The sequence below is a fragment of the Schistocerca americana genome, chromosome 8, assembly GCF_021461395.2.
Source record: "Schistocerca americana isolate TAMUIC-IGC-003095 chromosome 8, iqSchAmer2.1, whole genome shotgun sequence".
NCBI classification, from domain to species: Eukaryota; Metazoa; Arthropoda; class Insecta; order Orthoptera; family Acrididae; genus Schistocerca; species Schistocerca americana.
This window is the reverse complement of record NC_060126.1, coordinates 61,403,972-61,428,545: the sequence shown is the minus strand read 5'-3', so window position 1 is coordinate 61,428,545 and position 24,574 is coordinate 61,403,972. Positions and strand designations below refer to the sequence as shown.

The 24,574-nt window shown below is 38.9% G+C and overlaps 1 protein-coding gene across 4 annotated transcripts in view; it reads right to left on the bottom strand.

Moving 5' to 3' along the window:
* LOC124544681 (copper-transporting ATPase 1) overlaps positions 1 to 24,574 on the bottom strand; it is a 528,466-nt gene that overhangs the window by 259,518 nt on the left and 244,374 nt on the right. For all 4 annotated transcript variants that reach the window (XM_047123307.1, XM_047123306.1, XM_047123310.1 and 1 more), the window contains 6 exons: positions 21,093 to 21,282; positions 17,552 to 17,731; positions 14,404 to 14,567; positions 13,726 to 13,955; positions 13,135 to 13,324; positions 9,270 to 9,503 (listed from right to left, as the gene is read on the bottom strand). In XM_047123307.1, the coding sequence (XP_046979263.1) occupies positions 9,270 to 9,503; positions 13,135 to 13,324; positions 13,726 to 13,955; positions 14,404 to 14,567; positions 17,552 to 17,731; positions 21,093 to 21,282 (1,188 nt within the window). The remainder of the gene's footprint in view (positions 1 to 9,269; positions 9,504 to 13,134; positions 13,325 to 13,725; positions 13,956 to 14,403; positions 14,568 to 17,551; positions 17,732 to 21,092; positions 21,283 to 24,574) is intronic.

The following is a 24,574-nucleotide window of genomic DNA, read 5'->3' as shown; positions in this document are numbered from 1 at the left end:
AAACGTTCCCTTCCATAGAGCCTTGGTATCTGAGGCAAACATAGAGCAATACACCAACATTTTCACCTCAGCCTTCACTGCATTTCGTTACCCCACCACTCTAGTTAAAAAGCAGACTTCCCGGACCATCACAAACAATCCTCATACTGCTGATCCCTCCACAAAACAGCTTCAGAGCACATCAGTGATAACTCAGTATTATCCTGGTCCAGAATGTGTTAATCAGCTACTTCTTACGTTGCCCTCCCAATCTCTGCAATATTCTTGTCAGACCCTATGCTCCTTCTGCACCCATCTCCCTACCCTATGGCTCCTACCCTTGTGAATGTCCCCCCCCCCCCTGCAAGACTTGCTCTGTGCACCCTCCTAACACCATCTATAAGAGCCCTGTAACTGGCAAAACACATACTATCAAAGGGAGAGCCACCTGTGAAATGAGACATCATATACCAGCTATTATGTAAACACTGTTCAGCCTCCTACACCGACATGATTATCATCAAATTGTCAATTAGGATGAATGGGCATAGGCAGAGGGCGTATACTGGCAACTCGCAATATCCTGTTGTAGAGCATGCTCTACAACATGACATTCATGACCTCGGTGCCTGTTTCACCTCACGCGCCCTCTGGATTCTTCCCCCAGACACCAGTTTCTCAGAACTCCGCAGGTGGGAACTAGCACTGCAAGATATCCTTGGTTCTTGCCACCCACCTGGGCTTAATTTATGTTAATTTCTTCCATCTTAGCATCTCTTCACTGTAACTACTCTTTTCTCCACTCCGTTTTTGTTTTCTACATCTTTGTCTTACACACCTATTTTTCACCACCCTCCTCTCACCTCTGTTACATATAATGCACTTAGCTTTTCACTCGTGTTAACTCATGCACGAGATTTTAGTAGTAATCTCTGTCGTGCATATTACTCTGTCTTCCACCCTTAAGCTCTCAGGTTTTCAAATTTCACCCAATGCAGTCCCCAACAATTCGTCTTTCCTTCCCATCTCACACAGTAAGTCTCCCCTGACCCGCAGGTCTGGGTGACTTTCCCAAAATTTACCCCTTTTCCTAGACCTCTCCAGTCCTTTTCCTCCACCCTTCTTCTGTCCCCTTCAACCCTACTGCCTGAAGGAGCCATTGGCTCTGAAACCTTGCCAATCACAACAGCCTTTTATGTGTGTGTTCTGCCACCACTTGGGGAGTAGATTTTTTATCCATCCAATTAAATAATGTGAATATAACAGAGGGAAACATTCCACGTGGGAAAAATATAAAACATACACACAAAACTCAAGCTTTCGCAACAAATGGTTGCTTCATCAGGAAAGAGGGAAGGAGAGGGAAAGACAAAAGGATGTGGGTTTTAAGGGAGAGGGTAAGGAGTTATTCCAATCCCGGGAGAGGAAAGACTTACCTTAGGGGGAAAAAGGACAGGTATACACTTGCGCACACACACACACACACACACACACACACACACACACACACACACAGACATATCCATCTGCACATACAACAAATGTCTGCTTGTGTCTGTGTATGTGCGGATGGATAGGTGTGTGTGTGCGAGTGTGTACCTGTCCTTTTTTCCCCCTAAGGTAAGTCTTTCCGCTTCCGGGATTGGAATGACACCTTACCCTTCCCCTTAAAACTCACATCCTTTCATCTTTCCCTCTCCTTCCCTCTTTCCTGATGAAGCAATTGTTTGTTGCGAAAGCTGAATTTTGTGTGTATGTTTGTGTTTGTTTTGTGTGTCTATCGACCTGCCAGCACTTTTGTTTGGTAAGTCTCATCATCTTTGTTTTTAGATACAATTAAATAATGTTATACACATCAGTCACATAAAACCATTTAAAGAAATGGTAGAGGATACCACAGCTATTGGCAACCAACCAGGAGGTGAAAAGTTACAAAGTGTAAAAAGAAGGAACCTGGAATTGGCGAGCAGCTTAAGGTGCATGATGCACTGTACAGGTTAAGGTCACGTATATGTAAGTTGTATAATTTTCTTTAATATCATGGAGTTTGTATTTTTTTCCATTGGGATATTTCTTCTTTTGCGAAACTGTTAATTTTTTGTGTCATTATAACAGATACTGTTTTTTGTGGATTGTGCTTTCTTGGAAGGAGGGAGAGAGTGATAGAGTAATTTTGTTCTACAGGTGGTGAATACATAAGAACATCCTGTGGAATGTGGATGGTTCTGCTGTTCCTACACGTCTGCAAGGGCAAAGCAGGGCAGGTAATCGTTGTTCAGCCTCTACAATGGTGTGTGATGTTTTAGAGACAACCAGATGCGTGGCTCACTAGTCATAAATGGACCTAAAAACAACATGGGAAATCAGGGAAAGTAGGAATGAGGTGCATAAGTTGGAGAATGCCTTTTCAGAATTATACAAGAGGCTCAGGGGAATATTTTATTTAGGGAGAGCACCAGGTGTTGCAGTTCACTTACACTAAATTAGGGTGCAGTTACCACAGTTGGTGCACACAGTTCCTCAATCTAGGAGTCAGTGGAAGAAGGGCTGGGTAAATGCTGGCCAAAAACTTTTAAAGATAATATTTGGAGCAGCACATGAAGAGAAAGTGCAGGACTTAAACAGCACAGTTGTTCTGGTTCAGCAGATGGCAAGTTCCATTAAGGGTGCCACAGAGTGCCACACAATGTGGTTATCGAACTTAGAGCAAGGGGTGTTGAATAACACAGGATTAGTATGGGAATTAGCAGCAGAGGTAACTGGGGATGACAGCAAAATGAGGGAGGTGCTCAATAGCGATTTGGAGAAAATACAGAAGCAATTTAGCACATTAGACAACGAACTGAATGTAGCGAGGTTGTTGCATGGACTAGCATACCAATTTGGGATGCTAGGAGTGAAGTGACAATATTACAGGAGGTGATGGTTCATGCGGTGAATAGGGAACTTAGTCTCATATTGGTTGATGATGACGATGTCCCATACTCCGAGGAGCTTAGGAGACGAAGCAAGAGACCCACACTGCCAACTAGGCAAGGTCCTAGCGGAGGTGGTTTGCCATTGCCTTCCTCTGACCAGAATGGGGATGAATGATGCTGATGAAGATGACAACAACAACACCCAGTCACCTCAAGGTAGGGAAAATCCCTGAGCCCACTGGGCATCAAACCCAGGACCCCGTGCACGGGAAGCGAGAATGCTACCGCAAGACCTCGAGCTGTGAACTGTCTCGAACTGGTTACACTGAGGGAATTCATGGCGAGATTGTGGTGGGCACAAAGGCAGTTTCCCACAGAGTTACAGCATAATGCTGAAGTGTTGCAGCAGAATCTGGTGCTGTTCTCCCATACAGCTGGCGTGGAGATGGAAACAAGTGGAGCCAGGGTGCATGCAGCGATCCGTGTACCTGTTGTGGGGAGAAACTCACGAGTTTCACTGCTACAGCATTCACCCGTATCCAGTGAAATGGTGGATACTGGGGAAGTGGGTGCAGGTGAGAACGCAGGAAGTACTGCTAGTCTCGAAGGAGAGGCAGGCTCATGTGGTAATACCATGAGTAGAGTTGGGAAGATGCATGCAAGAAAACATTGTGATTTGTCTGAGTTGCCAAATATGGACTGATATGCGAACATGTGAAGTGAGTTTCTTTCTGGGGGAAGTAAACAGGACGAGTTGTGGGAAGGAGCTTCTGCCAGCCCAAACGTATTTCCATATGATGGGAACACACTGATTATAGTGTGCACTCAAGCCAGAAACTGTATGATTGAATTGCTACAAAGGAGTCAGACTGGAAGGGCTGAAAAAACTCTAGCTTTAGGAAAGCAGAATAATTATTAATGGCTCAATTTGTGAGGCAGTTGGGATGGATTTTCGTGTTCCAACTACGCTTAAAGGCTCAACTGTTATGACACTGTCACAGAATATCTCGTATTGGCAAGAAGGATTTCTGAGGGTATTACTCATTCAAAATGTAGTGTATTTAAATGACATACTCAATCAGACCTTTTGCAGTCTTTGGGCACAGTAATAAAGACCCAGCAAAGAGAAATTTTGAAGAAACAAATGTGGCAGTATGTACACCAATTCCAGGAAGAACAGGAACACAAAGATTGGTGGAGAGCTTATCAGCCAACAGTTGCAGATTGTTGCTAGCAGGCTTTTGTGCACTGTGTTTCTGGATAAGATGCAAGAGACCACAGGCTGTGAACATACCAACCCACCAATTACCGGTAGAATGGTTGACCACCATTGGTCAGTGAAGCAGTTCGTTTAAAGTTCTTTATTAGTGTATAAGTGTATGATAAGTGGTACAGGTAGTAGCAAAGGGTGAGCATAAGTCCTTTATAATGAATTCGTAAGAATTTGCTCAATAAGTAAATTATTCAAGTTAAGGTAATTGAATGGGAGCATGATGTTATAGATTTGGGACAAATCTTCTCAGAAGGGAGGAGGTATGCTGTGCCACGAATAACTGCAGGCATGGATTTGGGGAATTCTTGTAAATTTTGCACAGCTATGGCTGGAAGATAGTATTTAAGGGACCGATTGTCATGCTGGGTGGTAGACAAGGGCAATATTGATATTTAGCAAACGATTCTGCAAGGCAGGTTTACGACACCACTCACAGGCGAGAAGGCACAGCTCCGTGGGCACAGTATACAGGTGTGAAGTAATCAGGGCAGCACAGGACACTGACATGCTGTGAAGAACCCATACATTGAAGTTAAAATAGTGCCTAGTGACCTGTGTGTAGGGACCAAAGCAGGCTAAGGAAAACTGATGATGTAATTATTAATGAGCTCTCCACATGTCCCTTCTACAGGCACTACGTAAGGGACATAGGCATAAGATGTATAGATAAAGTGAGCCCAGAGTCTCAAAAGGGTGGTAGTCATGTCACCATTATGTCCAAGTCTAGAACCAGAGATAATGATGATTGTTTAAGATGCAGGTCACCCATGAAGATCTTCTGGTGATGGATATCAGATGCCAACCAGCTGCTGAAATTACCACCGACCTCCAGTGCCCAGGTGTACCATAGCTATGGCAGGGCGTACCACACCTCAGAGCTGCAATGGCACAAGGAACAAGCGGGTGGCTAGCCTCCAATCTCTGGGTGACATCATTCAGCAAGCTGCAAGCTGCTAGGGCTGGGGCACGACCTTGCAGCCTCCCAGGTGCAGAGTTGTCTGCGGTCACCGACCGAGCTGCCCAGGGTAAACAGCCAGAGCTCCTAAGGCTCACTACAATGACAGCAATCGGTTCTTTCCCTCCAGCACTCTACATGGAGTCCATGAGATGCACTTGAGGTAGCAGCCAGCCCTGTCCCGGGCTACCGGCACAGCAAATATGTGCAGTGACCACTTAGCCATGGCACGAGTAGGATGGCTACGTCTGCAAGGCTGTGCAGCCTGACTCCGACACAGCAAATTCCAGCATCAGCTTTGACACTGACCCTCACATGGACACTGTGTGGCACTATCACCAGGATCAGCAGAAGGCCCACTGTGTACCTTTGATGCAATAGAAACAATGCCAGTGTTTCTCTGCATGATTTGGCATGAGTCACCTCTCTGTCCCAAACCATACCTATCAGTCATATTGACATATTACAATTCCTAAGCTCAGCAAGTTGTAACAGCAGGGAAGGAAGAGTTGAGAGGAATCTCGACTGTAGTTACTAGAGAGTGAGTTCTTCCCCAAATGGCTCACACTGAAGACATAAAATTTAGAAGTGGAGGTCAGACTCCAAAGGGGGATGAAAAACACCAAAAAGAATGAAAGAGGAAAGGCAATGGGAACAAAACCACAGGGAACACAGAAAACCAGGTGGATAGCCAAGTCAACATAAGTAATAACACAGAGAGGGGCAGGATGAGGGAGTGGGGATGGAGCAATAATTGGGTGGGAGGAGCACAGGGAAGGAAAAATTGGCTGCAATAGCTCGAGGCCCCACAGGTGGCATGCGCAAACCCACAAAAGAACCGTGAGCCTGTTGGCGGGTGGGGGATTAAGTGTGAAATTCAATGATCTGTGCACACCTTTCTCCTCAGTAAATCAATAAATGATTGTTGGCATGAAGAAGTACAACATAATACATCATATTTGCATCCTGTCATATAAACTGTAAATATCTTTTAATTTTCAAATTTGTGTCTTTTATACAAAAAGCTGCAATTGTAAACTATGGCCACAAAGATACTGCAAAAACTGTAACCATCTTTTTTATCTATATTAATTTTTGTACATTCATAAGCAGAGAACAAAGATATAGTGTACATTTATGTCTTTTGTGCAAGAAAGAGGATCATATATACTACCATCACATGAGGCAGTAAGAATGGTAAACATCCTATTGCTTTTAAAACTCCATATTTGTAACAGATAGAGAATTTATAATAATCACATCAACTGATGATGTCTCATTCCATCTCCTCGTAATACCCCTTTTCCCATATTAATTTGTATCTATGTACAGAAATGATTAAGAGAATCAATAAAACAATACAATATGAAGGTTACTGGTGGATAGCAAGTAAATCAGTTACAAAGTTAGAGGATTTGTATAGATTACATTCTTCTAATGGTAATTAATTTCAAATATCCATGAGTGATATTTTAGAATAGAAAATGTGGACTTAAATACATGGAAAGAGGATACTATGCCTTCTGCCAGGGAAAAAAGGAAGACCAATTGCAGTGCTGAAAACGGAGAAGTAGGTGTATAGAATAAGAGGGAAATTATGTTTCTGACCTGCGTATTAGTGAAAGTAATATTTAAAAATACTTTTCAAGTCTTTATAAACTGCATAAGCATACATATCTAACTTTCCTTATGTCTGTGAGATTGTTTTGTAAATAAATGCAGGCTATTAAGAAAGAAAGAAAGAAGGATGAAGGGACATCGAACAGATGTGCAGAACTATAGACCTATATCTCTAATGTCGGTCAGTTGTAGAATTTTGGAACACGTATTATGTTAAAGTATAATGACTTTTCTGGAGACTAGAAATTTACTCTGTAGGAATCAGCATGGGTTTTGAAAAAGACAATTGTGTGAAACCCAGCTCACGCTATTCGTACAGAAGACTGAGAGGGCCATAGACACGGGTTCCCAGGTAGATGCCGTGTTTCTTGACTTCTGCAAGGTGTTCGATACAGTTCCCCACAGTTGTTAAATGAACAAAGTAAGAGCATATGGACTATCAGACCAATTGTGTGATTGGATTGAAGAGTTCCTAGATAACAGAACACAGCATGTCATTCTCAATGGAGAGAAGTCTTCCGAAGTAAGAGTGATTTCAGGTGTGCCGCAGGGGAGTGTTGTAGGACTGTTGCTATTCACAATATACATAAATGACCTTGTGGATAACATCGGAAGTTCACCGAGGCTTTTTGCGGATGATGCTGTAGTATATCGAGAGGTTGTAACAAAGGAAAATTGTACTGAAATGCAGGAGGATCTGCAATGAATTGACGCATGGTGCAGGGAATGGCAACTGAATCTCAATGTAGACAAGTGTAATGTGCTGCAAATACATAGAAAGAAAGATCCTTTATCATTTAGCTACAATATAGCAGGTCAGCAACTGGGAGCAGTCAATTCCATAAATTATCTGGGAGTAGGCATTAGGAGTGATTTAAAATGGAATGATCGTATGAAGATGATTGTCGGTAAATCAGATGCCAGACTGAGATTCATTGAAAGAATCCTAAGGAAATGCAATCCGAAAACAAAGGAAACAGGTTACAGTACACTTGTTCGCCCACTGCTTGAATATTGCTCACCAGTGTGGGACCGTACCAGGTAGGATTGATAGAAGAGAGAGAGAAGATCCAATGGAGAGCAGCGTGCTTCATTACAGGACGATTTAGTAATCGTGAAAGTGTTACAAAGATGACAGATAAACTCCAGTGGAAGACTTTGCAGGAGAGATGCTCAGTAGCTCGGTACGGGCTTTTGTTGAAGTTTTGAGAACATACCTTCACCGAGGAGTCAAGCAGTATATTGCTCCCTCCTACATATATCTCACGAAGAGACCATGAGCATAAAATCAGAGAGATTAGAGCCCACACAGAGGCATACCAACAACCTTTCTTTCCACGAACAATACGAGACTGGAATAGAAGGGAGAACCGATAGAGGTACTCAAATTACCCTCCGCCACACACCATCAGGTGGCTTGGGGAGTATGGATGTAGATGTAGATGTAAATGTAGATGAACATCCTTTACATGTATGAGTAATGTGAATGCTAAATTACTCATTCCACATCATTACGATTCATCATACAAATGATCCATGGAAAATGTAACTAATTAAAGCTAAAGCTAAAAAACTAACTAAAGCTAAAGCTAAAGCTAAAACTATCATTGAAACTTCCTGGCAGATTATCATTATTATTCATCACTAAAGCATTTTGTTTTCTCTGTGTTTCTGCTGTATCTATAATATGTGTTTAATGTTTATTACCTGTTATTATTAAAACTTTAAAAATGTTTCTTTTTTCTGTATCTAAATTTGCAATCAATTTTGTCTGCTCTGTATAAAACTTACAACATGACATGTCTACTATCACTGTCAAATATTATCTATGAACAAAAATAAACTTAACTGAAATTAATGTCAGAGATTGAAGTTAATGAAGAAGATTAGAGATACAATGCTGAGGATGAAACAGTTCAAGTATTCCTTTTCTTGTGTTACTTGTGTCATGCAACTGACAAAATGGTCTCAGTACCTTAACACATTACACAACCCTCATGGACTTGGTGCACATAATATATTTGGGAATTAATCAGTAAACTCAATGACTATGTACATTTGTTGTAGACATGTTTGAGAACATGACCTGAAGAAGTTTGTGACCATAGTCTTTGCACATGGACTTCCTTTGCTAAATTTTAAGACAAGTGGCTTAATTACTTGATTGTGCAACTGGTCACAGAGGAAATACTCCAAAATATTTAACTTAGATTAAGAAGGTGTCCCAACAAAAACTGTATGTAAATAAATGTAGCCACTGGATTTTCACAATGTCCTAAATGAAACCAGAGAGAGAGAGAGAGAGAGAGAGAGAGAGAGAGAGAGAGAGAGAGAGAGAGAGAGAGAGAGTGTGTGTTTTCTATTTCTAACAGTTGTCTCTTAGTATTACACCACAAACTAATTGGTTCTGTGAATATTATTAATGATTTTTCTGAAAACTAAAACAAAATCCACTACACTGCAATAACAAATCATTATATGCTTGTAGAAATAAACAAACATGCTGTATGAAGCAACTGCTTACCTTTGCTGTGTGCTCCAGCCACCGACCGAGTGATATAAATACAAGCAGCATAGGAGGTGTGTCAAAGAAGGTTTGTGGACTAGCCTTCTGTTGCAGCGCCATGGCAGCTGCCAGCACAGCAACAGAGTATATGTATGATATGGATGTCGCCATCATGATGAGGACGTCCATGTTAGTTGTGCGGTGCCTCAGGGCCTTCCATGCTTGCACGTAAAAGTGCCAGCCTCCAAAGAACTGTGTAGCATCAAGCAATTTCCATCACTCCCTTACATACATTTTAGGAAAGAAGGTAAAAAGCTATACAAAATTAATTAATAGTCACACTTAATAAATTTATTCTAACTACTGAAAAAGACTCTCCCTTGAAATCTTTGGAAATAAGAATATACAGTAGTAAGTATCTTTATAATATCAGCTACCAGCTTACATTAACACTGTCCATATACTGTGATCAGTCTGCTGCTGTTTTGTTATGGAACAGAGTTGCGATTTGGAAGAAGTCCTTCTGTGAAACATAATCTACACTAGTATGGCTTTTGGTGGGAACTTTAGCTCTTTGACTATTAACCTAATGATATTAATTCAAGAATATTTCATATTATTTGTCATTTCTTTTTATTTTTCACTCTTTTGGAAATTTCATGTTTTATAATCAACAACACTTAATATTATCAACTACTAAAACATTTGCAAAATATATCACCAAAAACAAGTAACATAAGTGAACTACTCTTGCTTCTGTTAAAATGCTGGTAGATGAAATGAGAAGATGGTACAGCATTACTGGCTGCAGGACCCTGTCTGGGGTCGTTCGGCCACTTTGTGCAAGTCCTTCTATTGCATGCCGCTTTGGTGACTTGCATTTAAATGAAGATTATGTGAAATGCTTAGGACCCAGAGCAAAGAAAACTTCCGAAACAGCCAGGAATCAAACCACTGTCTATAGGCAATGACCATAACCATTAGATCACAAGCTGCAAACAAAATGTTGTTATTAAAACTATTGGAAGAACGTTATGTAAGCTATTGGGTGAAAATCTTTTTGGCAGGATGAGACTGAACATTGTTTGGGTGTATTAATGAAAAACTGCAAAAGATTGCAAAAAGAACTAATAAAATGTGGAAGATTCAAATTAATGACCTGAGACATTTCATTTAGTAGTGTGTGCAAAATTAATTGGAATGCCAGAATTATTTTCGCAAGCACAAATAATGAGATAGACAACTGTGTGAAACATGAGATAGACCACTGACAAATGATAAACATGAGATAAGAAGAAGTAGTAGTATTTATTCATTTTAATGTCAGTTTCATCTCTATTTGTGAGAAAATTTACTGTAATCAATGTCACAGAAGATATTTGTGAACATGGCAAAGTAGTTTTTTTTATTCTTTATTCAACGTAATAAAACAACAGGAAGGTCAGAAAACTTAGAAGACAAATAGCAATGTTCTGACAGAGGTTCTTCTAAGACAGGTTCCAGTCTTCATATGATTAAATATTGACTTTCTGTTTTCCATTCACTCTTCATAGTATTTCATCAGATAATGGTTCTGTGAAGTCATCTTGACACTTCACATAGCTACAAATCAAAATTCTAATATGACAAGTTATTGGTTGGGTTGGGTTGTTTGGGGAAGGAGACCAGACAGAGAGGTCATCAGTCTCATTGGATTGGGGAAGGGTGGGGAAGGAAGTTGGCTGTGCCCTTTCAAAGGAACCATCTCGGCATTTGCCTGGAGTAATTTAGGGAAATCACGGAAAACCTAAATCAGGATGGCCGGATGCAGGATTGAACAGTCATCCTCCCGAATGTGAGTCCAGTGTGTAGCCACTGCGCCACCTTGCTTGGTACGACAAGTTGTCATACAACTTACAAAGACCTTACATAATTTATCAAATGACCAGCAAGTGCACTTCTTCAGTCAGTATCAGCTAAGTGGACTTCTTCAGTCATATTAGCTTAGATATTTCCTTGTGACTTTACGCCAAATACTGAAACAATTGGCTTTGCTCAGTATGCTGTTCCAAATAGAGCAATCTAAAGGCCTACAATCACAGACTGTAACTTGAAGATACACACTGTGGTCACTATTCACTTGGATCTAATTCACTGCTTTCTCATTTCTTGCCATTCCACTCCAGCCATGGCTCATTCACTTCTGATAACTCCCAGTCTCATCTTTCGTCATCACCTGCTGTGCATATCTTCATTTCTTCACCTTTGCCCTCAAAAATTAACTTCAATGCTACATTTTCTCCTAATAACACTTGTAATGCTTCAACTGTGAAGTCTTTTGACAACTTTTTTTTTCCTCAGTAGTCACATCACAAGCAGACTACAACTGTTCTTTTCTAACCACGACATTACTGAGACAACATCTATACCATTGGTTATTCCTGCCTTATCTTATTGCTTCCCTCTGTATCTATCCATCTTTCTGATTTTTCAATTTTTAAGCTTTTATTTCAATGCTGTACCTTCATTCTGCCATCTCCTCAGTCTACATTGTATACTGGAAAAGGACAATAATTGTGCACAAAGAAAAAAGTGAAAACCATAACAGTTCAAAAATAGCATTTTGTTACTTCCCATTTCTTCTCACTGTGATTCTCCTGACTTACAGGCTCACTCTAAAATAGTATTTGAAATGCAACACTTTATGACTGGATATTCAACTGACATTTTTACCTTCTTCCCTTCCCATATTCTTCAATCTACTTTTTTTTGGAGGTGGTGACAGTAACCCAGTGACATGGTTCGAAGAAATATGTACACTGTGTCAGCCAAATCCAACATTAGTACCCTTTTAGGGTACTCTTTTCACAATGGGTCTGATGGGTCAAGTAATGTTGTTTTTATCTGAACATCAATGCACTCCCTTCCATACATGGTTTTGTGTGTGTGTGTGTGTGTGTGTGTGTGTGTGTGTGTGTGTGTGTGTGTGTGCGTGTGCATTTGTTCTACATATACGATGAACCTAGTTAATTATAATCATTATGAAACTTCCTGACAGATTAAAACTGGTTGCCAGACTGACTAACCGGGACCTATGTTTTTTGTGGGTAAGTGCTTTACTGACAGTTATTGGAACAAGATTCACAACCTGTCCTCACAGCTTTACTTCCTTCAGTACAACTATTACATTCCAAACTTCACAGAGGTTCTCCTGTGCAACTTACAGGACTAGCACTCCTGAAAGAAAGGATATTGTGAAGACATGGCTCAGCCACAACCTGGAGGATCGTTTCCAGAATTAATCTTTCACTCTGGGGTAGAGTGTGGACAAATACAAAACTTACTGCCACATTAAAGCCATGTGTCAAACCAGGACTAACACAGGACCTTTGTCTGTGTTTGAGTCTGGTCTGGCACACAGTTTTGATCTGCCAGGAGATTTCACATCTGAGCACATTCCACTGCACAGTGCAAGACTTTTTCTGGATATAATCATTAAGTTTGAGATTCAACCTATATATACTACAGATGGGAAAAAAATGTAATTTCAGAAATAGTTATAGGATAACATCCTACACACTGGACATTATACACCATTATTTGCAATAGACCAGACAGAGGCTAATGAATAAAACCTTCCGTCATATTTAATATATAAACACACTTGTCTTCAAGGCATGTGCAAGGTTATTCTTTGCTTAAGTCTATATAACAACATCTGATGCCAAATAACAGAAATTTGGCTACCATACTTCGTGTCTTAAAACAGTTCACTTCACACTTTTTTTACCAATGATTCCAATAATGTTTTTATTAAAATACTCTGGCTTACTGTTCTAATAATCAACAGTTCAACTAAATTCTAAGGCATACTGACTGAAAAGTAATCAGGAAGTCTACTAACCATGACTGGAGTAGAGAGAAGGAACAGCAGCAGATTCTCCATTGAAAGCCCTGGAACTACGCAGCACATGTCTTCGTGAGTCATGTGCCCCACCGACATTTGTATCATGAAATATGCCATCACTATCATGCACGGGCCACCAAAAATAAGAGATACGAAGAAAGCATTCCGCCACTTGGTGATTTCTTCTCTGTAACAGTATGAGAAATTCTGTTATGTATAACTCAGCAAGCATGGTCTAGTTCATTACCCTAGTGAAAAATCACAAATGTTTTGCTAGTCGTTAGACTTGCAGGCTAATCTAAGAGATACGGAAGACATTCACTAAGACAAAAACGCACTAAAATTACGTCCTTTGTCATGAAAGACAGTAGCAAGGAGAAAAGAAAATATACAGAAAAAGCACAGAATACAAGAATAAGGGAGAGGTCAGCTAAATACACCAGTTAGTATGTCTGTACTAAGTGTGAAGATTAGATATCCTCACTGCAAATTTTAAACATGTAGACATCGTCTTGGGAAAAAATTACATATCCAACACTGTAGCTGTTATAACATTAACAACATTTAATTAACCAATGCAAGCATCACCTGTGGTTGAGGTAGCCCTTAGCATCTTTGTCCTTAGAAGTGAGCAGTCTTGCAGTAAAACCTAGACGTTCAATGGCTTCGGCAATATCTCTTGGGCCAGTAAGTTCCGAGTCATAGTAAAAACGTCCTCTTTTCGTAGTTAGTGCAACAGATGCAGAACTCACACCTTTCAGTTTTTTCACAGAGTTTTCTATTTTATTCACACATGAGGAGCAGGTCATTCCTAAAATCTGGAAAAAGAATATATTTACTCTGGGCATAGTGTGTTCAACATTTTTAAACATAATCACTTCATGATGTTATACATTCATACATTCACACACACAGGACAATTCCTTCAGTCGATCTCATTAAGAATGAGAAACTTCATAGATGCTGAATGATTCAGGAAACACATTAGAAGATATTATCAGCTACCTCACTATCCTATCAACAAAATCATTACTACTACTCTCACTGCGTGAAAGCTGCACGTAAATATACCACTACTACTTGTTTTACAGTTCTGGAGGTCTTATACTCTTTATAAACTAATACTTATCCATTCTTTTATGAAAATTTAAGCTTAGCAGTAACCTATTTGATGCCAGTGAAAGCTAAATAATGATCTACCAAGCAATTCACAACACATTATAGCTCTGTTTCCATTTCTGTCATATTATGTATGATAAAAATTACCTCTAATTCAACTTGTCCTTCTCCAGTTCCTGGCTCTTGGATAACTTCTGCTGGAAACCCAAGCTCACTTATAGATGCAGCTATGTCCAGAGGGTTTATAACCTGTGGATCATACTTCACTTCTGCCTTAGCTGCCAGTAACGCAACCAAAATTCCATGTATACCTGAAATTAGAGATTATGGTGTTAGATAAATATCTAGATGAGAATAAATAATGTGATATATTAGGCATACACAAGAATATTGCAATATTTTCTACTTCAGTCCCAAATTTTAAAATCATTCAATAAGTCAGTTCCTTTTCTAAAAGTCTTGAACATGTGGACAGCAAAGGGGAAAGGAGATTAAAGAAGTGCAGTTTTATATTAGCTTGAGACGTCAATGTAGAATTTAAATGTGACAAAACACGCAATAAAATATTTGAAAGTCCAATCAACACCAAGAATGGCATGAATGAGTAACTAGACTCTGCTGTCAAAAATCCATGTGCATTTGTAGAAAATAATCTCGAACTAGCAACTTTCCCCAGTTTCGCATGGATAGAACTAAGTATCTATAGATGGACGATTTGTCTAGCTTAGAGGTAATAAGTTGTATACACAAAAATTCCTTGTGAATCAGTGTATTAGTAAAAACCACATCGAATTCCTTACAGTAGTTACCAAACTACTGCTACTGCTGACTGTGGGTTTAAAGAGACTAAACATCAAGCTTCTATTCACCCCCACCCCCCAGGACAGAAGCACTGTACCTCATCCGTCGGCATCTATAGTAAATTGTATGTGCAAGTTAATCTGAAGTAGAATGTGGGTACCAGCTCAATAGTCACCTAGTGGAATGTGAAAAACCCCTACAAACCATATCCATGTTGGCCAGCATACTGGCCTTCGTCATTAATCCACAGGACAGATTCAAATTGGAACTGTGTGGTTCCTGGGTGCTTTAATGTGCACGGCTTTCTGGGCAGGAAGCTCCTGAGGTTAGTTTTCACATACAGACAGAAAAGTGTTATCGACAGGTGGTCTCAAATGATTCCATAACAGTAGATTTCCAGAAAGCTTTCGATACAGTCCCTCACAAGAGACTTCTAATCAAATTGTATGCCTGTGAAGCATCGTCTCAGTTGTGCAAACGAATTCATGATTTCCTGTCAGAAAGGTCACAGTTTGTAGTAACTGATCGAGTAAAACAGAAGTGATATCTGATGTTCCTCAAGGAATTCTCACAGGTCCTTTGCTCTTCCTAATCTATACAATTGATTTAGGAAACAATATGAGCAGTTCTCATAGATTTACTGTCTTCCTCTGTCAAGTCAAGTCATCAGAAGATCAAAACCAGTTGCAAAATGTTTTAGACAAGCTACCTGTATGGTGCAAAAAATGGCAAGTGATTCTAAATAATAAGTGTGATATCATCCACATGAGTGCTAAAAGTAATCCATTAAATTATGGTTACACAATAAATCAGACAAATTTAAAGGCTTCAATTACAACTTAAAATCTAGGAATTACAATTATAAACAACTTAAACTGGAACAATCACATAGATAACATTGTGGGGAAGGCAAACCAAAGGCTGCATTTTATTGGAAGAACCATTAGAAAGTGCAATAAATCCACTGAAAGAATCGTCACACAACATTTGTCCATCCTCTATGTTACTATTGCTGCATGGTGTGGGATCCCTACCAGATAAGATTGATGGAAGATACTGAAAAAGTTCAGACATGGGCAGCTAATTTTGCATTATCGCAGAGAGAGTGTCACTGATGTGAAACACAAGTTGAGGTGGTAACCACTGAAACAAATTCATTTTTTGTTGTAGCGAGATCTTTTTGTGAAATTTCAATTACTAACTTTCTCCTCTGAATGTGAAATATTTTATTGACACCCGACTGCACAGGGAGAAATTATCATTGTAATAAAATACGAGAAATCACAGCTTGTGCAGAAAGATATAAATGTTTATTTTTCCTGCATACTGTACAGGTGTGAAACGGTAGAGAAACAGTCTGGAGGAAGTTCGGTGAACCCTCTGCCAGGTACTTAAGCATGAGTTGCAGAGTAGTCATGTAAACTTAAATTAAAAAACATGCTGCAGGACTTTACTTTAAAAATATGTATAATATTAACCTTTGTGACCTGCAAAAAAGCTAATACAAAATTTTGTTTAATAGCTAGAGACGATGGACAATAAACAAAGCAGATAAAACACTTTATGTGACATTTAAACAATAACACCTCTTTCATTTCAGCCAAAATATTGTTATTTAATATTCCCTTGGCATTGAGAAACTGGATACAGCAATTATTTTGGATTTTGCACAAGGGTGAAAGACAATGGAATGGGAAATAAATATTTCCTACATCTTTTTCATAAAGACATAATTTGCTGTGCAGATAAAATTACATTTGCATACAGTACTTTTGATATTTGTTTGCAATTACATATTAAGAAATTAGGTAGTAATTTTAGACTTAATACAGAAAGCATTTTCACTTGTTTCTAATGAATATTTATCTTCATATCATGAAGAGCTGTCAACAAGCATCTTTAGTAGTGCTCAGTGCACAGTTTTGGTATTTTTTTATTTCCATCTTATTTTCTGTTACTGCTAACAATACAATCAAAATTAATGTAGGTGCAATACAGCGATAACATGTTTTGGACAATAATTGCAATAGAGTAGCTATGACCTCTATAAAACCACATGAATAGTTCTGTGATGAGAAAAGACAGAAACACAACCACAACAACCAGTTCAAGAGTTTGGTCAAGATACTGTAGAATGTCATAGTTCTTAAATGGCACTGAGTTCAGATGATGATTATTATGACGATGATAATGCCATAGTGTTTTAACTATCAATATTTAAGTAAAAATAAAGTCGCATACAAATGCATCTGTTACTGTACGTTATATGCTGTGACATACATAAGCACTTCTTGTTACACTAGCCTGAAATAATATCTAATCTCACATGATAAATAATTTCAGTTCCCTCTACTTACTTAGTATCAAAGATGGAACTTTGTCCACATTCAGTTATAGAGGCCAGGAAATTGAGAGAAACAGTGTGTTACCAGGAAGCATTTTAAATAACTGTACAGATATCCAAAGAATGGAAGGAAAATAGTAATTGCAGTACCATATACTTTCCGGCAGTGTTTCTCAATAGCTGACACACAAGAAGCACACGTCATCCCCTTGATGTGTAAAAAGCATTTGCTCAGATTATCATCAGTATGTTCTCCATGAAGTACAGATCCATTCTCCAGATCTGTGTCCAGTTTTCTTTTTGCGGTAGCAGGAGTTGTGTTATGTGAATCTGAAAGAAAAATGATGATACATTATTATTATCATCACCATCACCACCACCACCACCACCACCACCACCTACTGCTACTACTACTACCGAGTGTATGAAATCCAATTTTTTGGTCAATACATAGTGTATCACTGTAAACTAATCGCAAATTGGCATGCAATAATTCAATAATGTTGATAAGGTGACAACTGTTTGACATAAATAATCCATAAATAACAAACAGAATCTGTCGGCTTACAAAAATGAGGCAACAATTTTTAAAACTTAAAAAGGAAAGTCTGTGCAGCTGTGTAAGCAGTTGGAAATACTAACTAGTCTCACAGTACATCCACTCACTGATAACATTCGTTCTTAACAATTAATTTGCCTTTGAATGTAGCTTGCATGTTCCCAAATACAAACTAGAAAGAAACAATACATATGCAGACCTCTCTAGAGACCAACTTTGACCTAGAAGCAATAAAAACTGTACTCTCTGCCTTTATTGTTGGATGTAAAAATGGATGACACATAGCCATAGTCTTTCAAAATGCAAACTGAAGTTGTTTTTTCCTAACACCACATTCTGTACTATAAACAAATTATTTCAGGCAGAGAAGGAGTCACATTATGAAACTGTAAATGGCTAGCGCGTAGCCACATAAATTTTATTTCAGAAATGTGAGCTACTTTAGTTCACATTGCATACTCCATGTTATAATGATTATCATGGTCAACAGAATATGCAATTAAACAAACAAACATGATTTCTGTGTGGAATTTCCTAACACTGTTCTCAAGTGTTATGAATAATAATGCAGGGACACATTAAAAACCCTGATAGTGATTTGCTTTAGATATAGTTAAGAGCATAAATCAGTTAAGAAAACAAACTTCAAAGATAATATATATCCCATGAGACTGACTGTACTGTACACCTATGCCGATGACCAGGCTTTGGATTTTTAGGAGCACACCCTATTTCTTAGACTGAATTAAAGTTGTTCAGAAAGAAATCACAGTTTAAGATTTTGTTTCCAGCTGCAAAAAGACACATTTTTTTTTTTTTTTTTTTTTTACACACCTTTCTCCATTTGCTGGGACCTTTATACTTTTTCCCCCCAACCATTCCCATAACCCCTTCTCTCCTTTTTTCTTTCATGTTTCATTCCAATTTATTCTATAAGATTTCTAGTCAACATAAAATATTTAACTTTCAATTAATGTCTCCTCAGCTCACTACGTATGTGCGAATAGGAACCCTACCTCTTTCAGTAAATGCTGTGTGTGAGTTTAAGGCACACCTGCAACAGTGGAATATAATTGTGTGTTTGACAAAACCTCTTTCTCTTGCTTTACCACTATAAAGTAGCCCACAATAATGCAAATGACAATGAGTGATTCTATCCCACCAGAATCAATAGCCTGCTGTTCACGAATGTGAGTTCGTTATAGTAAGAGACGTCACCTGTTCATATAGAAGTGGTGGCTGGTTATGCAGAGGCAGCAGTAACTGCACCTGCATAGTTGTGAGAAGTGAGACAGCATTCTGCTTTATGCTACTAGGAATCACTGAGACTGCAGTTCCAGCATGAATGAGAACATTGTAATGGTGTTATAAATGAGTGTGGACAGCAAGTGAGTGAGCGGGAGCAGGAGTGTTGTGTGACAGTCGCACTGAGTTAGCAAGTGAACTGGTGTTCACACTCTGTTACAATTACTAAGCGAGTGTACTACTAAATTTTACCATGCCAAGGTACTCAGTGCCGGACTTATTGTTCTGGCTCAGGAATTCAAACAAGATTTCATAGACAGTGATGGAACCGTTATGTGATGTATATTTGCAATTCAGGAATTTTGTTAGATGAAAAACACCACTGAGATCACATCAAACAATACATTTCCAACTCTAAGCATCAAACGAATAACACTCTTCAAACAAACAAATTGCAGCAACTTCTATTATCAAATGCACTTGAACAGAGTTCTTCAAAATGTCAAAATTTGAGGACTTAAACAGTAATTTGTGTGTAGCTCTTACACAAGCACAAATTCCACTCAATAAGGTGAACCACACAGCCTTCAAGGCATTTCTTGAAAAATACACAAAGATGTCAATGCCTGATGAAAGTACTTTAAGAAAAAACTACATGGCACCTGTTCACCAAGAAACCATGCAAAGAATCAAGGAGAAAGAGTGTGATTGCGATATGAGAAGCATTGCGGTTGAAACCATAGACTCAATGGAATGGTACGTTTTCAAAATTTTAGTTTTTCCCTTAGCTGGGGACAAAGTTAAGCCTATGTTGTTCAAAAAGTAAGAGCTGCAGAAAGCCAGTGCCAGTGCAGTAATGCAATCAATTAAGGACTTCTGCAAAAACTCCAGCTTACTGGTGTCGAGTTCGAAAAATTACTTCTTGTGTTTATGCACCAGGATCCATACATGGTTTCAGCTGTTAATTTCCTAAATTGAAGTATGCCCTTCACAGGGTTTGCGAATCCATAAGGAATGAATACGACATTGTAAATCAATTCATCTCTGCCCTGAAGAAGACTCTACTGAAAACTCCAAGTCATGTTGTTGCATACAAAGAGATCACTGGCCTGCCCCTTCCAAATTTCCTGGTCATTACTCCTGGGGTATCTTGGACTGAGTGTGCTGCTATGTTGTGTGAGAATTTTGACAAAATCAGAGAGTTTGTTCTTTCTTTGGATCAAGTGCAGTTCCCAAGGTACAGCAACTTCTGTCAACAGAGGAAATACATAATTTGCAGAGACAACTATATTGTGTCCATAGTTCCAAGTATGACTGCAGCTATTAAACAATCAGAAGTATAATGTCTGGAAAAGGAAAAACAATGGGATATTTTTACTTTCATGAGGGAGCAGTTCGATGGCTTTGCCAAAGACAAACTTGAGTCTAGTCTTCAGGAGAATCCAGGCATTGAGGAATTCACCACATCTGTAGGTTGCCATTCCAAACAAATACAAGTTTTGACCCACTGGTTTCTTTGGATGTCAAAAGAAGCTTTAGCATCTATAAAGATACTGTCCCCTAACAGAAACAGACTTACTTTTAAAATTGTAGAGATGTTTAACATCTTTAAGTACAATAGCTTCATGTTTTTTCCTTCTTTTGATGAGCGATAATTTGATGTTGTTGTTTGTCATTCAATAAACTAGAATAGAGGAAAGAGAAAGCATTGATTTAGTTGAATAAACTAGCACCTTTTGCTCTTTTTCTACGTTATTTGAGCACCTTTTCCCTTCCTTTTTTTCATTTGAAATTCACACCTAAAAAACATAGCCCTGCTGATTACAAATGATTACAAACATGCCTCATGTCACATTTGCACCTCCTACACTCCTTTTGTGGCTTTACCTGTAGCTGTGGTTGTAGCTGCAGCTCTCATGACATCAGTACCATCACCACCGCCCCCACCACCGCCTGGTGCAGCATCTCCAGGTAACCATGCATCAAAGCCTGCATCCGAGATAGCATCACGTAGCTCATACGGGTTCGTCAGTGCTGGGTTGTACCAGATGTAGCCCATCTTCTCTTCCAACACAACCTGTTGCAAGAGATAGCTGGGAGCTGGTCATACAAATACTGACTAAAAAAACACTTTAACGTTTTCATTTTCAACAAAGCTAATGTTGCTGTTGTTTGTCTCCTTCCACTACATAATATTATGGGTTATGGGGCATAAGATATTAACATTATGGTATATCAGCTAAATAAATTACATAAAATTATTTTAAAATTTGTTGGACATTCAAACCAATTTGACTTTTTTCTGTCATTTCACAGCTTAGATAGAGCAACACAATAGACATTATTTCTAAAATGTGTGTAATAATGAATGAGAAACATCTTCCTGCTGTCTGTGAGCCATCACTATTGACAATTTTTGTACGGATATATGGGTCTACAGATACACGAGAATATCTACAAAATAAAATACAAAGTCCTCGAAAATTGGAAAATGGTTGTCCAATACTTTCTAATGGGTTGTCTTCTGTGCTCCTGACTCTTTAGGACTAAATTTGAAAGACAGTGTGCCTCCACAGGGCTTCAATATGGTAGGTCTATGCCATTCTTACTGGCAAATAACTCCAATTATAAAATTATTGTATATTTGCATCCATACTAATTGTTCTACTTATTAGGTTGAATATGGGAAAGGAAAAATTGAATAGAGAATCTATGTCTCTTCCACATGAATGAAATGAACAAACATGATGTAGAATAAGAATACTTATGCAGGATGAGAATCCCAATTTGTATCAAGGACTATTCTGAAAGAGTTGGTTAGGAACACAAGTTTGTAGCTTTGTTAGAGAGCTAGAGAGAGAGAGAGAGAGAGAGAGAGAGAGAGAGAGAGAGAGAGAGAGAGAAGGGGGGCTGTGTGTATTTTTATGTTTCTTGGAATTTGTCACCTTTATGGGCAAAGTGAATGGATTCAAATTCATGCCTTACTGTAATATATTTAGTCCAAAGATAATTTTGGAACATTTTCATATTATCCATCTTATGGATTAGAGGTAGCAGTAATTAAGTCAATAGCAGTCATTCCAAATGAATCATGTCACCCATTATGTTTAGTGCACATGGTGGCAAACATACCAGTAAGTACAGAGAAGAGAATAAAAATTAATGAGTTACAAATTATCACTTAGATAGCAGTGAACAACAGTTATAAAATAAATATGGAAAATGACTTATGAGGGCGTGGAAAATGGTAGAAGCACAATAATCCAAGGATAAAAGAATTGTCACTGCACCATACTACGTAAAATCTCATAGAAATTGGCTAATATGAGGTGGTTTGACAAGTCTGACAAATTTCCATGAAAGACTGGAATGTTTTTGCTGCACATTCATGGTTGGTAAGGTTGATTATTCCAAGGATTATGGGTAGAATTTCAACAATGTGCAGCATACCCTTCATTGATGACAGCCATCTGAATTAGTGAATGTGTCAACTGGGATTAAAAATGGAGGATACAGTGTTTCGTGCCGATACTGAACATTTTCGTTTTAAGGGTTGCAACAACTGGACTAATCAAAATATAATTGGATGAAATTCACGCAGACTCTGCACCATTATTGAAGACTATTTACTTCTTGATTAATGAATTTGAAGACGATCAGGTAAGTACTGATTATGAAGTGCATTCTGGCCATCCAACTGAGGTCCACAAAAAGAAACCATTGACAAATTCCACGATATTGTGTGCAAGACCATTGCTATTCACAATATATATATAAATGATGATGTGGATAACATTGAAAGTTCACCGAGGCTTTTTTCGGATGATACTGTAGTATATCGAGAGGTTGTAACAATGGAAAATTGTACTGAAATGCAGGAGAATCTGCAATGAATTGATGCATGGTGCAGGGAATGGCAATTGAATCTCAATGTAGACAAGTGTAATGTGCTGCAAATACATAGAAAGAAAGATCCTTTACGATTTAGCTACAATATAGCAGGTCAGCAACTGGAAGCAGTTCCATAAATTATCTGGAAGTAGGATATAGGAGTGACTTAAAATTGAATGACCATATAAAATTAATCGTCAGTAAATCAGATGCCAGACTGAGATTCATTGGAAGAATCCTAAGGAAATGCAACCAGAAAACAAAGGAAGTAGGTAGGTTACACTAAACTCGTTTGCCCACTGCTTGAATATTGCTCACCGAAGTGGGATCCACACCAGATAGGGTTGATAGAAGAGATAGAGAAGATCCAACGGAGCTTCGTTACAGGATCATTTAGTAATCGTGAAAGCGTTACCGAGACTCCAGTGGCAGACTCTGAAAGAGACGCTCAGTAGCTCAGTATGGGCTTTTGTTGAAGTTTCGTGAACGTACCTTCACTGACGAGTCCAGCAGTATATTGCTCCCTCACATGTATATCTCACAAAGAGACCATGGGGATAAAATCAGAGAGATTAGAGCCCACACAGAGGCATACTGACGATCCTTCTTTCCACGAACAATATGAGACTGCAATAGAAGGGACAGCCGATAGAGGTACTCAAGGTACCTTCCGTCACACACTGTCAGATGGCTTGTGGAGAATGGATGTAGATGCAGATGAATAAATTTCGTAAGATTCCTGAGACTATAGGCATCTCAACTGAGTAAGCACATAATGTAATGCACACAAAATTATCTATGAAGAAGCTGTGTGCAAGGTGGGTGCAGTAACTGCTCAGAGTAGGACCAGAAGCACATTCGGCATACTACTTCAACAAAATGTCTGGTGACATTTAATCATGATGTGCTAGACTTTTTGTGCAGATTTGTGAATGTTCATGAAACCTGGATCCATCATTACACGCCAGAGTCAAAATGGCAGTCAAAACAATGGACAAAGGCTGATGAAAGTGCAATGAAGAAGGCAAAGGGCATTTTGACATCTGGTAAGGTGATTGCCACTGTTTCTTGAGATCCCCTAGGAATAATCCCCAGACACTACTTTGAAAAAGACAAAATCATAACTGGAGCCTATTATGCTTCATTGTCCAATCATCTCAAACTTCCCTACACTGAAAAAAGATCAAGATTGGCGAACAAAAAAGTGCTCTTTCACCAGGATACTGCATCACCCTACACACTAACAATAGTAATGGTGAAACTGCATGAATTGGGCTATTCAGTAGACTTAGCCTCAAGTAACTTCTTCTATGTTCCCTAACTTGGAACGTTGGCTTGATGGGAGGAAATTTTTGTTGAACAAGGAAGTGATAGTTGCAGTTCAGTATTTTGCAGAGTTTGATAGAACCTATTGTTCCAGGGGGATGGAAAAGCTAGAGGAAAACTGGACCAAGAGTACATCCCACAAAGGAGACTGC